Source organism: Heloderma suspectum, chromosome 3 (assembly GCF_057233095.1).
Source record: "Heloderma suspectum isolate Gila_16-S chromosome 3, 16-S_ref, whole genome shotgun sequence".
In the NCBI taxonomy this organism is placed as follows: domain Eukaryota; kingdom Metazoa; phylum Chordata; class Lepidosauria; order Squamata; family Helodermatidae; genus Heloderma; species Heloderma suspectum.
In genome coordinates, this window is record NC_139460.1 from 785939 (window position 1) to 799898 (window position 13960).

At 49.4% G+C, this 13960-nt stretch overlaps 1 protein-coding gene across 1 annotated transcript in view; it reads right to left on the reverse strand.

Annotated features, from left to right (window-relative positions):
- The window catches only part of DNHD1 (dynein heavy chain domain 1), a 120249-nt gene that overhangs the window by 82223 nt on the left and 24066 nt on the right, over positions 1-13960 (reverse strand). Inside the window, exons 7-10 of the mRNA XM_084842225.1 lie at positions 10979-11230; positions 10591-10734; positions 9775-9865; positions 8121-8389 (exon numbers count right to left, since the gene is read on the reverse strand). Of these exons, the coding sequence (XP_084698351.1) occupies positions 8121-8389; positions 9775-9865; positions 10591-10734; positions 10979-11230 (756 nt within the window). The remainder of the gene's footprint in view (positions 1-8120; positions 8390-9774; positions 9866-10590; positions 10735-10978; positions 11231-13960) is intronic.

Sequence of the window (13960 nt, forward strand, 5' to 3'; positions counted from 1 at the left end):
GTTATCCAGTCAGCTTCATGACTGAGTGGGGATTTAAACCTGGATCTCCCAAGTCCCAGTCCAACACTCCGATCACTACACCACACTGCTTATAAATAGCCTTCATGATTTGTAGCCATTCATAACCTTATCCTCCTTGAATTTGTCCAATCCCCTTTTAAAGACATCCAGGTTGGTGGTCATCACTACATCCTAAGGTCGTCAATTCCATAGTTTACCCATGCACTCTGTGAAGAAGTACTTCCTTTTGAGTCTGAAGAAGCCGGAGGAACTGAGGAAGGGAGTCTGAGGAACTAGGGCAAATACTTATGACAAGAGATAAAGTTCATGACCTTATTGATAAATTGAAGGTAACAAATAATTGGATCCAGATGGTATCCATCTTAGAGTTCTTAAAGAACTCAAATGTGAAATTGCTGATCTTCTAATCAAAATATGTAATATATCCCTGAAATCACCCTCTGTACCAGAGGACTGGAGCACAGCTAATGTAGCACCAATTTTTAAAAACAGATCCACAGGGATCTGGGAAATTACAGGCTGGTTAGCTTTACCTTCTGTCCCAGGTAAATTGGTGGAAAGCATTATTTAAGATAAAATTAATAAGCATAAAGAAGGATCAGCCCTGCTGAAAAAGGATTAACATGACTTCCACAAAGGTAAGTCCTGTTGGGACTAGCCCAAGCGCTTCTGTGGGCCCTATAGTTTGGATTCAGAATCTCACTTCAGAAGCGGACCAGGATGGTTTCGAACCCAGTCCAGCCATGGAAAGCCCAATGCTGGAGAACTTAGTTCTCCCTGGTTTCCCATCTGATTACAGGCCGAAGGAGGATGGAAGGTTCCGCAGGGGAGGGGGCTGATTTGGGGGCTTGTTCAAGCTGTGGGGTGTCAGAGTGGTGAGAGCCTAATAGTGCTAACACAGAGGGGAAGAGGGTGCTCGTCAGCAGCTGCAGGTTTTGGCTTTGAATGACATGCCTGCAGCTCAGAAATCTGTCAGCTTCTCCCTGGGAATCAAGCAGTGGCGGGGCTCCGCTGAGGAAGGAGGGGTTTCAAATTTGTTTCTTGGTATAACAGAGGCCCTAACAGAGAACACCTCTACTGCCCTGGGCACTCTCTTGCCTGGACCTCTTCTCTTTTTAATTGCCCAGGATACTTTCTTGCCTGCACTTATCATGAACCTGAGAATCTTGTCTGCCCTGTCATGAAATGAACACCACAATTAATGCCATTCCACTAGCAGAGGCATCCAGTGCCCCGTCTGGTTCAAATTTATTGGATGAGTTTCAGTTATTCAGGCGTGAGGACGCAGGCAAGATGTCTGACCAGATCCGGTCGACCACCTGTGTGCTTGACCCTTGCCTGTCATGGCTTATTACATCAAATAAGAAGAGGATATCAGGATGGGTCCAGGAGGTTGCAAACTCCTCCTTGAGAGAAGGAATGGTGCCAGCCTCTTTAAAAGAGGTGGTAATTAGGCCACTCCTGAAAAAGCCTAACAAATATAGGCCAGTAGTTAACATCCTCTTCCTGGGCAAGGTGCTTGAGCAGGTGGTTAAATCAGTTAAGTGTAGAGAGTGAGGGGAGTGAGGTCCTTAAGTAGGCATACAGTTGTTTGGTTTTTATTTTTATTTTTTTACTGATATTGTGAATGATGGCTGCGAACTTGACTCAAGAACAAAGAAAGTGGATTCTAAAGCAGTACTGGAAGACCGAAAATGCTGATCGGGTGCGCACAGCGTGGCAAGAAGCATCTGACACTCCTCCACCAATACATCTGACAATTTATCGTCTTAGAGACAAATTTGAAGCAACAGGTGCAGTGGCTAATGCACCGAAATCTGGACATCCTAGGACGTCTATGACAGAGGAAAATGAGATGAGAGTCGCTCTGACATTTATGAACAGTCCGAAAAAGTCCACATGACTTGCGTCTAAGCAACTATCCATACCTTGAATGTCCTTGCAACGCTTAATGTGTAAACTGAAATTGAAGCCGTACTGTCCAAGACTGTTACATGGTCTTCTGGAGGACGACCCAGACCGTCGGTTGCAGTTCTGTGAGATGATGCGTAACTAAATCTCTAACGAACCAGACCTTCTTGATAAGATCATCTGGTCAGATGAGGCTTCTTTCAAGTTGTCAGGCCACATGAACAGGCGTAACTGTGTGTATTGGGCAGATGAAAATCCTCATTTGACTATCACATCTCAACTGAACCAGCCAGGCATCACAGTGTGGGGTGCGCTGTCCAGCGAAGGTGTTGTAGGACCGTTTTTCTTCGATACAACTGTGGATAGTAACAATTACCTAAACATGTTACGCAACGTGGTAGTGCCACAACTCAGAACCAGGGCTATCTTCGCCGAACTGCTCTTCCAACAAGATGGGCCACCTCCTCATTATGCTTTTGTAGTAAGGGACTATCTTAACAACACCTTCCCACAGCGTTGGATCGGACAACATGGCAGCAATGAATGGCCGCCACGTTCACCCGACTTAACACCAATGGACTTCTTTTTAGGGGGTGTAGTAAGGAATAAGGTTTTTGAGAGGAATCCCTGGACAGTGGATGAATTAAAAGAGTTCATCTCGGAAGCATTTATGGACATTGATGCGGACCGGAATTTGTGTTGTACTGTGTGTCACAGTGTTCTGGACAGGTTCGAGGAATGTTGCAACATTGATGGAATACATTTCGAGCACTTACGAGATTAAACAGTGTTAAACAAACATAAATGTAATGAACAATGTAATAAAATGCAAATAAACTATACTGTATACCTACTTTTGGGCCACTCTGTATATCAGGGATGCAGAACATCTGGGCTTCAGAGGTTCTACATGTGGGTTCCGCCAGAGGGCAGGGCTTGGGGGAACATCCACTGTTCTCTCTGATCTCAGATAACAGCTGGAAGGTGAGAAGCAGTGGACTCAGCTGGAATTGGGGAAGTGGCTGCTCCTCCTAGAACTGGCCAAATGGTTGCGTATGGTACAGCGACAGGGAGAGGGAGATATGGCATTGTGAGGGGGACTTGCCAGGTAATGGGAACATGGCCCAAACTGTTAATGGCTGTGCTGTCTTCCGGTCCTCCCTGCACCCACAGGTTTGGTCGTTGCCCTATTAGCCTGCCCTCAGGTCTCCGGATGTTACTTTTAAATGCCAGATCGGTGCAAAATAAAACCTCCCTCATTAATGACTTAACAGTGGATGAGGCGGCCGATCTGGCATGTATAACCAAGACCTGGTGGGTGAGCAGGGAGTTAGTCTGGGGTGGTTCAGGATTTCATGGTCACCATGACAGCCATGGGACCATCCCAACATGTCATCAGCCCAAGACCTGTAGCGGGGCATATGCTAGACCTGGCTTTCTCAACTGCACATGGAGACTGTGATCTGAAGGTGGGGGACTTTGCATCAGTCCCTTGTCATGGTCAGATCATTGCCTGCTGAGGTTTGGACTTACAATGGCTTTTCTCCTCTGCACAGGTGGGGGACCTGTTAAGGTGGCCTGCCCCCAGAGGCTAATGGACCCGGAAGGTTTCCACAGGGCTCCGGGGGGTTTTCTGGTTGATATGGCTGGTGCTGCTGTCGAAGCCCTGGTCGACCTGTGGAATGCAGAGATGACCCAGGCAGTTGACATGATCACTCCTCAGCGCCCTCTCCAGAGCTCGTACAAGCAGAGCTCGTATGGCTCCACAGTGTACCACAGAGCTGAAAGCAAGGAAGCAAAATAGGAGACGGCTTAAGTGCAGGTGCAGAAAAACTCCTCATGGATGCCATCGAACTCTGGTATGTGCTGATGGCCAGATATACTCAAAAGCAGTGAGAGCAGCAAGAACAAAAAAAAATCACTGCCTCTATTCAATCTTCCATATGCCACCCAGTAGAGCTTTTTAAGGTTGTTCAGGCCTATTACATTCTGGCCCTAAAAACACTATGGACCCATCTGAGGCCCGCTGTAATGCACTGGTTAGGCACTTTGAAGATAAAATTTCTTGCATCTGTCAGGACTTAGACTCCAGTTTTACTGCTGGTGAATCAGGTGAGGTGTTCAGAGGAGAGCCTGGTCTGGTTTTCTGGGATTAGTTTCAGTTGGTACAGCTCGAGGATGTGGACAAGGTACTTGGACAGATTCGTGCAACCACTTCCATATTGGATCCTTGCCCCTCTTGGCTTATAAAAATCAGAAGGGAGGTAACAGCTGGCTGGGCCAGCAAGGTGATTAATGCCTCCTTGAGAGAGGGAGTGGTCCCAACCCACCTGAAAGGGGTAGTGGTGAGCTCACTCCTAAAGAAATCCTCCCTAGACCTGGAAAACCTAAATAATTATAGGCCAGTTGCAAATGTTCTGTTCCTGGGCAATGTCCTTGAGCGCGTGATTGCAAGCCAGTTCCAGACACTCTTGGATGAGAACAATCATCTGGATCCATTTCAGCTGGGGTTTAGGCCAGTTTTTGGCACAGAAACAGCCTTGGCTGCCCTGTATGATGACCTATGTGGGAGAAAGACAGGGAGAATGTGACCATGTTGATTCTCTTGGACCTCTCAGAGGCTTTCAGTATCATCGACTATATGCTTCTGGGATGACTCTCTGAGTTGGGAGTGGAAGGCACTGTATTGCAGTGGTTTCATTCCTACTTGGAGGGTCAGCTCCAGTTGGTCCTTGGGGAATACTGCTCGGCTCCATGGATTCTCCAGTAAGGGCTTCTGCTGGGGTCAGTTTGTCCCCCATGCTGTTCAACATCTACATGAAACCGTTTAGTGCGGTCATCCAGAATTTTGGAGTGTGCTGTCATCAGTATGCTGATGACATGCAGCTCTATTTCTCCTTTTCATCTTCTTCAGGCGAGGCTGTGGATGTGCTGAATCACAGAATAGTAGGGCTGGAAGGGGCCTTTAAGGCCATCGAGTCCAACCCCCTGCTCAATGCAGGTATCTAAGTCAAAGCATCCATGACAGATGGCTGTCCAGTTTCAGTGCCTAGCTACAACAATGGACTGGATGAGGGCTAATAAACTGAAGCTCAATCAAGACAAAACTGAGATGCTGTTAGTAGGTGGTTCTGTTGACTGCATGGAAGGTTTTCAAACTATTCTGGATGGGGTTGCACTCCCCCTGAAGGAGTAAGTCCGTAGCTTGGGGGTCCTTCTGGAACTATCTTTGTCACCTGAGCCTCAGGTGGCCTCAGTGGCATGGAGTGCTTTCTACCAACTCTTGATTAGTGGCCCAGCTATGCCCCTATCTGGACAGGGATAACCTGGCTTCAGTTGTCTACGCCATGGTAACCTCTAAGTTAGATTACTGTGCTGCACTCTACGTGGGGCTGCCTTTGAAGATGGTTCAGAAGCTGCAGTTGGGCAAAATGCAGCAGCCAAATTGATAACTGGGACTAGAAGGTTTGCACATATAAAACCGACTCTGGCCCGCTTGCGCTGGCTGCCTACATGCTTCCGAGCTGAATTCAAGGGCTTGGGACCACAATAGCTGACAGCATGCCTCTCCCAAAATGAACCTACCCATACTCTATGTTCAGCATTTAAGTTCCTTCTTCAGGTGCTTCCTCCGAGGGAAGCTCAGAAGGTGGCGATGAGGGAGAGGGCCTTCTCAGTGGTGGCCCCCCATCTGTGGAATGAGCTCCCCTATGAGGTCTGCCTGGCGCCAACATTGTTATCTTTTTGGTGCCAGGTTAAGACCTATTTCTTTTCCCAGTCATTTGGCAGTAGATGGTGAGCTTTAATTGGTCCTGGTTGTGTTTTTAGTTATGACTGACTGTTCAACTAAAAAGTTGTTTTTAGTTATATGTTGTTTGTGTACGCAACAGCCTCATGTGGCGCAGAGTGGTAGGCGGCAGTATTGCAACCGAAACTCTCCCCACGACCCGAGTTCGATCCCAGCGGAAGCCGGGTCTCAGGTAGCCAGCTCAGGTCGACTCACCCTTCCATCCTTCCAAGGTTGGTAAAATGAGTACCCAGCTTGCTGGGGGAAAGGTAGTCACGACTGGGGAAGGCAATGGCAAACCACCCCACTACAGTCAGCCATGAAAACGTCAGCGCAGCGTCCCTCTACGGGTCAGTAATGACCCGGAGCTTGCAGAGGAGGAACCTTTCCTTTCCTGTTTGTGTATATTGTCTGTATGCTTTATGTATTTTTTTTTTACTTATTTACAGCATTTTTTATTTCACTCTTCCGCCAAAAAAGGCTCCCAGAGCAGCTTACAAAGATTAAATTATGAAGCAGTCTCTGCCCTCAGGCTTACAATGGACTAGACATGACACAAAAGGAAAAGGGATTGGGAGGGAAGAGGAAAAAGCAGCTGCTCCACCTAGCACCAGCTGAGTCCCCTTCTCCATGTGAGAGAGGCACAGAAGTCCGTGCCTCTCAGCATGGAGAAAGGCAAGACTGGGGCAGGGGGGGATGATATAATTGCCTGTGGCCAGACCCACTAATGCCATCCAGCTGTTCGAGGATCTGGTGGGAGGCAATTTAGCTTCCCACCCAATTATAGTTCTGCACTCCTGTTGTATATGCTTGATAATGTTGTCTGTAATAATGCTTTCCACCAATTTACCTGCAACAGATGTTAAGCTAACCAGCCTGTAATCTCCTGGATCCTCCCTAGATCCCTTTTTTAAAAACTGCATGTTACATTGGCCATTCTTCAATCCTGTGGTGCACAGGCTGATCTTAGGAATATGTTACATATTACATTAGATCAGTGATTTCGTATTTGAGTTAAGAACTCAAGGATGGATACCATCTGGGCACAGTGATTTGTTAACTTTCAATTTGTCAGTAAGTTCTAGAACCCGGAACTCATTCATGTTCTTCGGTGTATCATCTCCATCCTTATGGACTACTATCCTTGAGACATGCGCCATCACCAAGGCATCTCCTAGGGCAGGGGTGATCAGCATGTGGCTCCCCGGGCTGCTTTTGGCCCCTCCCCCGCAAGTATTGCAGTGATTCTGCAGGGTAACAAGGTGTGTGGGGAGTACATGCCTTATACGTAAGCAGAGATTGCACTCCTGGAAGTGCAATCCTACTTAGACACACGGAGCGTAGTCCTAACATGCCTCGTTTTCTGTGCAAAATCATTATAATTTTTTGCCACCACTGTGGCAAATTTGGTGGAAGAAAATTTAGTAGTGGCGGAGTGCACCCCCCAACCCCTTGAAGTTGCTCACCCTTGTACCAGCAGGACTCTGTGTGTGGCCGTCACCTCTTTAGTGGGGCGTAAAATGTCTTAGCATACACTGTACTAGATTAGAGGCCATGAGCTTGGACCATTCCTCCTGGACTACTTCCTCAAAGGTCTCAGGTGATGGAATTAGGGAAACACCTGGGCCCCACTAGATAGCTGTTGCAGTCTTCAGCAGAAAAAAGCCTAGTGGAGGCAGAATTATGCCATTCCTCCTCAAACAGCACTCCCCAAACCCCCTGCATATATCCCTGCTGCTGTAGCTTCCGGCACTCTGCGTTCCCCACACAAGTACATGCACCTACCTGAGAAAACTGCCCTGCTATGCAAGAGCTTCCTCTCATTCAGGCAGTCCTCTGGGACGTCAGCCTCGTATCCAGTCAAGAGGAGCACAGTCACATCACCACAGGCAGGCTTTCCCCCTTGGGTATGTCATGCCTGGGAGATGGTAACCTGCTTGTGCCAACCCTGGCCCATATCCAAGAGCTCTTCCAATGAATCCACTGATACTGCTGGCCTACCGTTCTCTATGCTGTCTGAAAACATCGCAAGCATTGTGTGACCATCTAATGAGGAAGGAACTGCTCAGTTCCCTGTTCTGGCTTCTCTGACTCACTGTTTGTTTCTTAAGGCAGAAGAAGAAACAGCTCTTGGGAAAAGTGTGGAAGGAGCCACAGAGAAGCCCTGTTGTCTGGAGCAAGGCAGGACTGGCGCTGGGAGGGGCACTCTCCCGCCCTGGTACCGCCACCCAAATCTGTTTCACATAGCCCTGCCAGGAGGAGCAACCCACCTCAGGAGGACCTCCTGCACTACAGGAAATTGTTGCCAAGTGTTGACAGGGAGTAGAAAACTGCCCAGCTCAATCCAGTGAACTCTCCCAGGAGCACAGAACTGAAAGTGCTTCCAGAGGGCTACACTCACCGTGAGTAGGGCCTGCTGCTGGATCAAGGCCTTCTGGATGATGCTGTCAGATTGGAGGTCCTTTTCCAGTTGCTCACGTGACAGCAAGGGGTACTCACCCCTCAGCCGGTGGCCAACCACTTCCAGGCCACCAAAGGCCTTCAGGTCTAGCCGGTGCACCAGCTGGGGCTCCTCACCACACAACACTGCCATGGGCAACCGCTGGAGCTGCTCTGTGGAGTCTGAGAAGCCCTTGCCAGTGCTGCTGCCTGCACCCACCGCATCTATAGCTGCAAGGGGACAGAGCAAACACTCTCTTATTGGATTATGCCTTAAAAGATGTATATCCCACTGTTTCAATCAGCAGATCCCGAAGGCAGCTCACAAAGAACCAAAACTACAATACATAATAAAAGCAAACGACTTAAAAGAAAGCACAGCAGCAGAAGCAGTAGAATCAACAGATGCAGCAGCAACAGCAGCAAAAGAATTAATGCCACAGACACTCAAGAAGCCCCAAAGGTTCTCCGAAAGAATGGCCAATCATAGTGGAGCACAAATGGAAGGCCACCGTTTTAGTTCTGCTATTGAAGAATGTCAGGATTGGGCCCAGACTCCCTGCAGAGACTGTGGAATGGGACTCAGAGTCAGATGATGAGGCGTTGCGGAGGAACCTGAGCCTCAAGGAACTCAAGGAGAACGAGACAGGGCAGAATTTTCCCAAGGGCAGGTTAATCAGTTGGATTAAAGCCCAACCAAACTTCTCCTTCTGTGGGAACCCAGCAACATACAGAAGAGGTGGTGAGAGTGAGAAAGGCACAGATCAGACGTAGAGTCAAGAGGGGGGAAGAGAGTAGGTAAGTAAGGTATTCTACCAGGTTGGCCCATCACCACAGGTCTTTAGGGGAAGACCCTCTCTGAGGGCAGGACTAAGAACATAAGTGCCATGCTGGAGCCAAGGGTCCATCCAGTCCAGCATTCTGTTCACACAGTAGCTGCCCAGAGAAAACCCACAAGCAGGACAACTCCCTCCTACTCAAGTTCCCCAGCAACTGGTGTACATAGGCATACTGCCTCTGATACTGGAGATACTACAGAGTCACCAGGAGTAGCAGCCATGGATAGCCTTCTCCTCCAGAAATTTGTCCAACCCCCTTTTAAAGCCATCCAAATTGGTGGCCATCCCTACGTCTTGTGGTAGTGAATCCCATAGTTTGACTATGCACTAAGAAAGCCTTTCAGGTTCTGTGCTGTAGACTTGTGTTAGAACTGCAACAACTTTCTCTTCTACTGGTGTGCATCCCCCAAAGGGACCTTTAGCTAAGCTGTTAGTGTTGTGTCACTTAATCAGGAATCTTAGCACTGGGTTGTCAGAACATGCTCCAGTCTGTAACCTGAATTGCTGATCGACTATTGCTTTGCATAAAAAAGCCTATTTGCTTGGAGATCGACCTCTCTGTCTGACTACACTCACATCACTAGGAGGGCTTGAGGCATGACAAAGAAGCCCTGTCCTATGCAACATCCTCCTCAGAAAGAGATATCTCCCAGTTTCATATAGCTGAGAACATTAAAAATTGAATCCCAACACCTGGATTAGAGCAACAGGGGACCAGGTAACTCCAGCGCTGGTTGTCTACCCGCAGGCTTTTTGCTCTGTCACTACTTGGCTCACCATTTGTTTGGGCTGCACGATGCTCAAGGCCAGACGCCACACTCTGTAGGCACTCCTGGGTCTCTAGCCTCTCACTGCTGATCCGGGTTGTCTGAAGGGAATGGAAAACCAGAACAGTCTCCCCACTGCCAACTCAGCTTGTAGGGCAGAGCCCCACCCCAACCTCATGTGGCCATTCCCTATATAGTGCTTGGACCTGGGGAAAGTGCAAGGCAAAAAGAGGATGGAACATGGGTGTCAAGGGCTCCTTGGCGGCCTCTTTCAGTCTAATCCAATAGCCAAGTCCAGACACAGACAAAGGGATTCCTTTCAAAGCTTTATTCCTCTTTTACAACTTAACAACTCTACTGTTAGCAACTAGATATGAGCAGCAGAGTACCTATGCCCTAAGTTGGAACAGTTGGTCCCCGTTTGAAGGAGAATCACTGGCAGACCCTGAACTTATGGGCTAGGGAGAGTACCTCCCCTTTTCCCTTGGATCCTCTGGGCGCAACCGTTGTTTGCGCGCCAACTGGGCACTACACCTCCTTTCCGCACCCTCCATTTGGCGCTGCTCCCTGCGTCAGTGTCGCGCGTTCAGCAAGTCTTCTTCCCGCGCTCTCTCACTCCCGGGACTGCTATCTATGCCAGGAATGCCGGTGGGAGGAATCTCTGCCAGCTGTTGGCCCTGGGAAGGATGAGCATGCTCCTCTCCCAGGAGCGGCTGCTCTTCCTCAAAATCAGTACTCTGGGATTCTATGGGCTCAGTGTCCACCCTGACATTGGGGAAGAGGGAGGATACTCCTGCTCTACTGACTAACTAGGAGGCTAACGTACCTGCAGGACTGACTCCACCACTGCATTCACAGCCCCTAACAGGCAGTCCTCCAGCTCCTTCCGGGAGGGGAAGAGCATAAGCTGGCTGTCAGCACCGAACACCAGATGCACCCCGAGGACAGCTTTCCGATTGGAGCCATCAGCCTGCAAGGGAAGGTGCCAAAAGGCAAGTGAATGTGCTGACGTTTCCAGGGTCCTGGACAAAAGGCATGACCTCCTGTCTGCTCCTCTGAGACAGAGACTCACGCAATGGGAGCCTCCTGGTGCATACAGGCTCTGTCCCCAGGACCCTCATTGTAGCAGGACAGCCTGGGAGCTGCAGCCCCCCTCTCCCCGGACAAGAACTGCAGAGGTAGAGAACAGGCATCTCCTTCCTAGGGCACAGGACCTTCATGGTGTGATTAACAAAGGCTGTGACATCCTCCTGCATAGCAGAGACCAGGGTCTGGCAGATGAGGAGGTTCACCAGTAGGGCCAGGAAGCCCAACCTCTGCAGCCAGGATTCGGCCTCCTGCAATCGACGCCGTAACCCCTCATATTGCATCCGCTGGTGGTACAGGGACTCCTTGGTGATGTACAGCTTGTAGCTTTGCACTTGCATTTGCAGCCCATGTACCATCTTGTATGTGTCATCCCGCACCTGCAGGGTAACACACGAAACAATGAAATCACTTCTGAACCCACGGAAACACATAGACCTCCACTGAGCCCAGCTCAGGCTAAAAATTTTGCAGCAGATAAGCAGACAAATCTAAACCTGTCTGACCAGGAATAAGGTCTCCCTCCGCAAACAGGACTCTGTGTAAGCATACACAAGACCAGGATGACCGGAGATTTTCTAAAGTCCCCAAGAGAGTCCATCTAAAGCAAGGATGATCTGGAATTAGGAGTGAGCAGTGAAGTGACCAAGTTTGAGGATGACACTAAATCATTTAGGGTGGTTCAAACAAAAAGGGATTGTGAAGAGCTTCAAAACGATTCCTCCAAACTGGGAGAATGGGCATTCACATGGAAAACGCAGTTCAGTGTAAGCAAGTGTAAGGTGATGCACATTGGGGCAAAAAATCCCAACTTCAAGTATACCCTGATAGGATCTGAGCTAGCAGTGACCGACCAAGAATGAGATCTTGAGGATGTGGTGGACAGCTCAATTAAAATGTCAACCCAGTGTGCGGCTGCTGTAAAAAAAGGTAACCTCCATCTTAGGCATAATTAGAAAGGGAACTGAGAATAAAACTGCCAATATCGTACTGCCCTTATATAAATCGATGCTGCGACCACACCTGTACAGTCCTGGTCACCATACCTAAAAGGATATTGTAGAGCTAGAAAACATGCAGAAAAGGGCAACTAAAATGATCCAGGGACTGGAGCATCTCCCCTATGAAAGAAGGTTACAGCAGCTGGGATTCTTTAGCTTGGAAAAAAGGAGGCTAAGGGGAGACATGATGGAGGTGTACAAAATTATGCAGGTTGTGGAGAATGTGGATAGGGAGACATTTTTCTCCCCCTCTCAAAATACTAGAACCCGGGGTCATCCCATGAAGCTGATGCATGGGAGACTGAGGACAGATACAAGGAAGGACTTCTTCACATAGCTCATGGCTAAACTATGGAATTCGCTACCACAAGATGTAGTGATGGCCACCAACCTGGATGGCTTTAAAAGGGGGTTGGACACATTCCTGGAGAAGGTTATCAATGGCTACTAGGCTTGATGGCTATGTGTTACCTCCAGTATCAGAGCTGATATGCCTATGCACACCAGCTGCTGGGGAAACAGAAAGTCTTTACTCACTGATGAATTTCTGTTCTCATTGAGTGAAGGAGGCCAGCCAGCATGGGGAAGGCCCCACCTCCAGGGGCCTTCCCCATGTTCTCCAACTTGAACTTCCGGAGGAGGAGGGGCCTCCTCCATGCTCATCAGTTGAGTCTTCCAAGTCGTTGAAACTCCTCGGAAGCCCCTGGTCCCGATGGTCTTTGAATGTGAACCTTGACTGACGATCAGGCTGAGGAAGCAACAGTGGTGAACCCTGCCTAGACTTAGAGTCACCTAGAAGGAGGCCGAACCAGGCAGGCCTGGCTGGCCTCCTTCACTCGATGAGAACAGAAATTCACTGGTGAGTAAAGAATTTCCATTTCTCCCACCAAGTGCAGAAGACCAGCCAGTACAGGGATGTGCCAAAGCAGTTCATCCCCGGGTGGGCCAACAAGCCCTTAGGCCAGCCCCCTGCTAGGATTGTAGAATCCTCTGGAGGACCCATCTGCTGAAAGCGCCCTCAGCAGGGGCAAAGAAGTTGATCTTGTAGTGGTGTGTGAATGTATGTACGGATGACCACGTGGCCGTCCTGAAGATCTCCTCTAGCAGAGCTCTCCCGCAGAAGGCTGCTGATGCGGCCCCCCTCTCACTGAGTGGGCCAATATTGCCTCCGGGGCTGCTAGGCCGCTGGAGGTGTAAGTCAGCACGATGCACTCACAGAGCCAACGTGCCAGAGAGCCTACTGACACCTTCTTCCCATGGAGGAGGGTCTGAAGGACACGAATAGGGCTCTATGTTGCCTGCGGGGCATTAGCCTACCTAGATAAACTTGAGGGCCCGCCAGGAATCCAGGGTGTGCAACTCCCTCTCCTGGACGTTGGAAGGGTGAGGGCAGAAGGATGGGATGGCCAGTTCCTGGGCTTTGTGGAAGTCAGAGTTGATCTTGGGGATGAAAGTTGGGTCTGGGCAGAGGACTTTGTCCCTGTGAAAAATGCAAAGTTCCTTTTCTGCTGAAAGAGCACCCAGCTCAGAGACCCTTCTGGCAGACGTGATAGCCAGACGGAAAATTGTTTTGAGGGTCAACACCTTAAGGGAGCTTTGGACAGTGCTTTGAGGACAGTGAGGCTCCATGTGGGGAACCTTCTCACTGGAAGACTGATCACTGAGGCTACCCTGAGGAATCTCTTAATGTGGGGGTGAGACCCTAGCCCCCCCCCCCTCCTAGATCCCCTAGTATGGACCCCAAGGCAGAAACCTGTCTTTTTAGGGTATTTGTTTTGAGACCTGCTGACAGACCCTCCTGGAGGAACTCCAGGATATCGCCTATGCTGATGATTAAGGGGTCCCTCCCTGTTTCCTGGGCCCAGATGAGGAAGGCCTTCCAGGTGTGCTCGTATGATCTATTAGTGGAGGACCTCCTGGAGGCCAGGAGGGTGGAAACTGCCTTTGAAGAGTAGCCCTGGACCCCTAGCAGTTTCTGCTCAACCTCCAGGCAGTTAGTTTCAGGAAAGCTGGGTTGTGGTATGTGATCAGCCCTTGAGTCAACAGATCGTGCCGGGGCAGCAGGGTCAGTGGTTTGACCATGGATAGATTTATAAGGTTGGCATACCA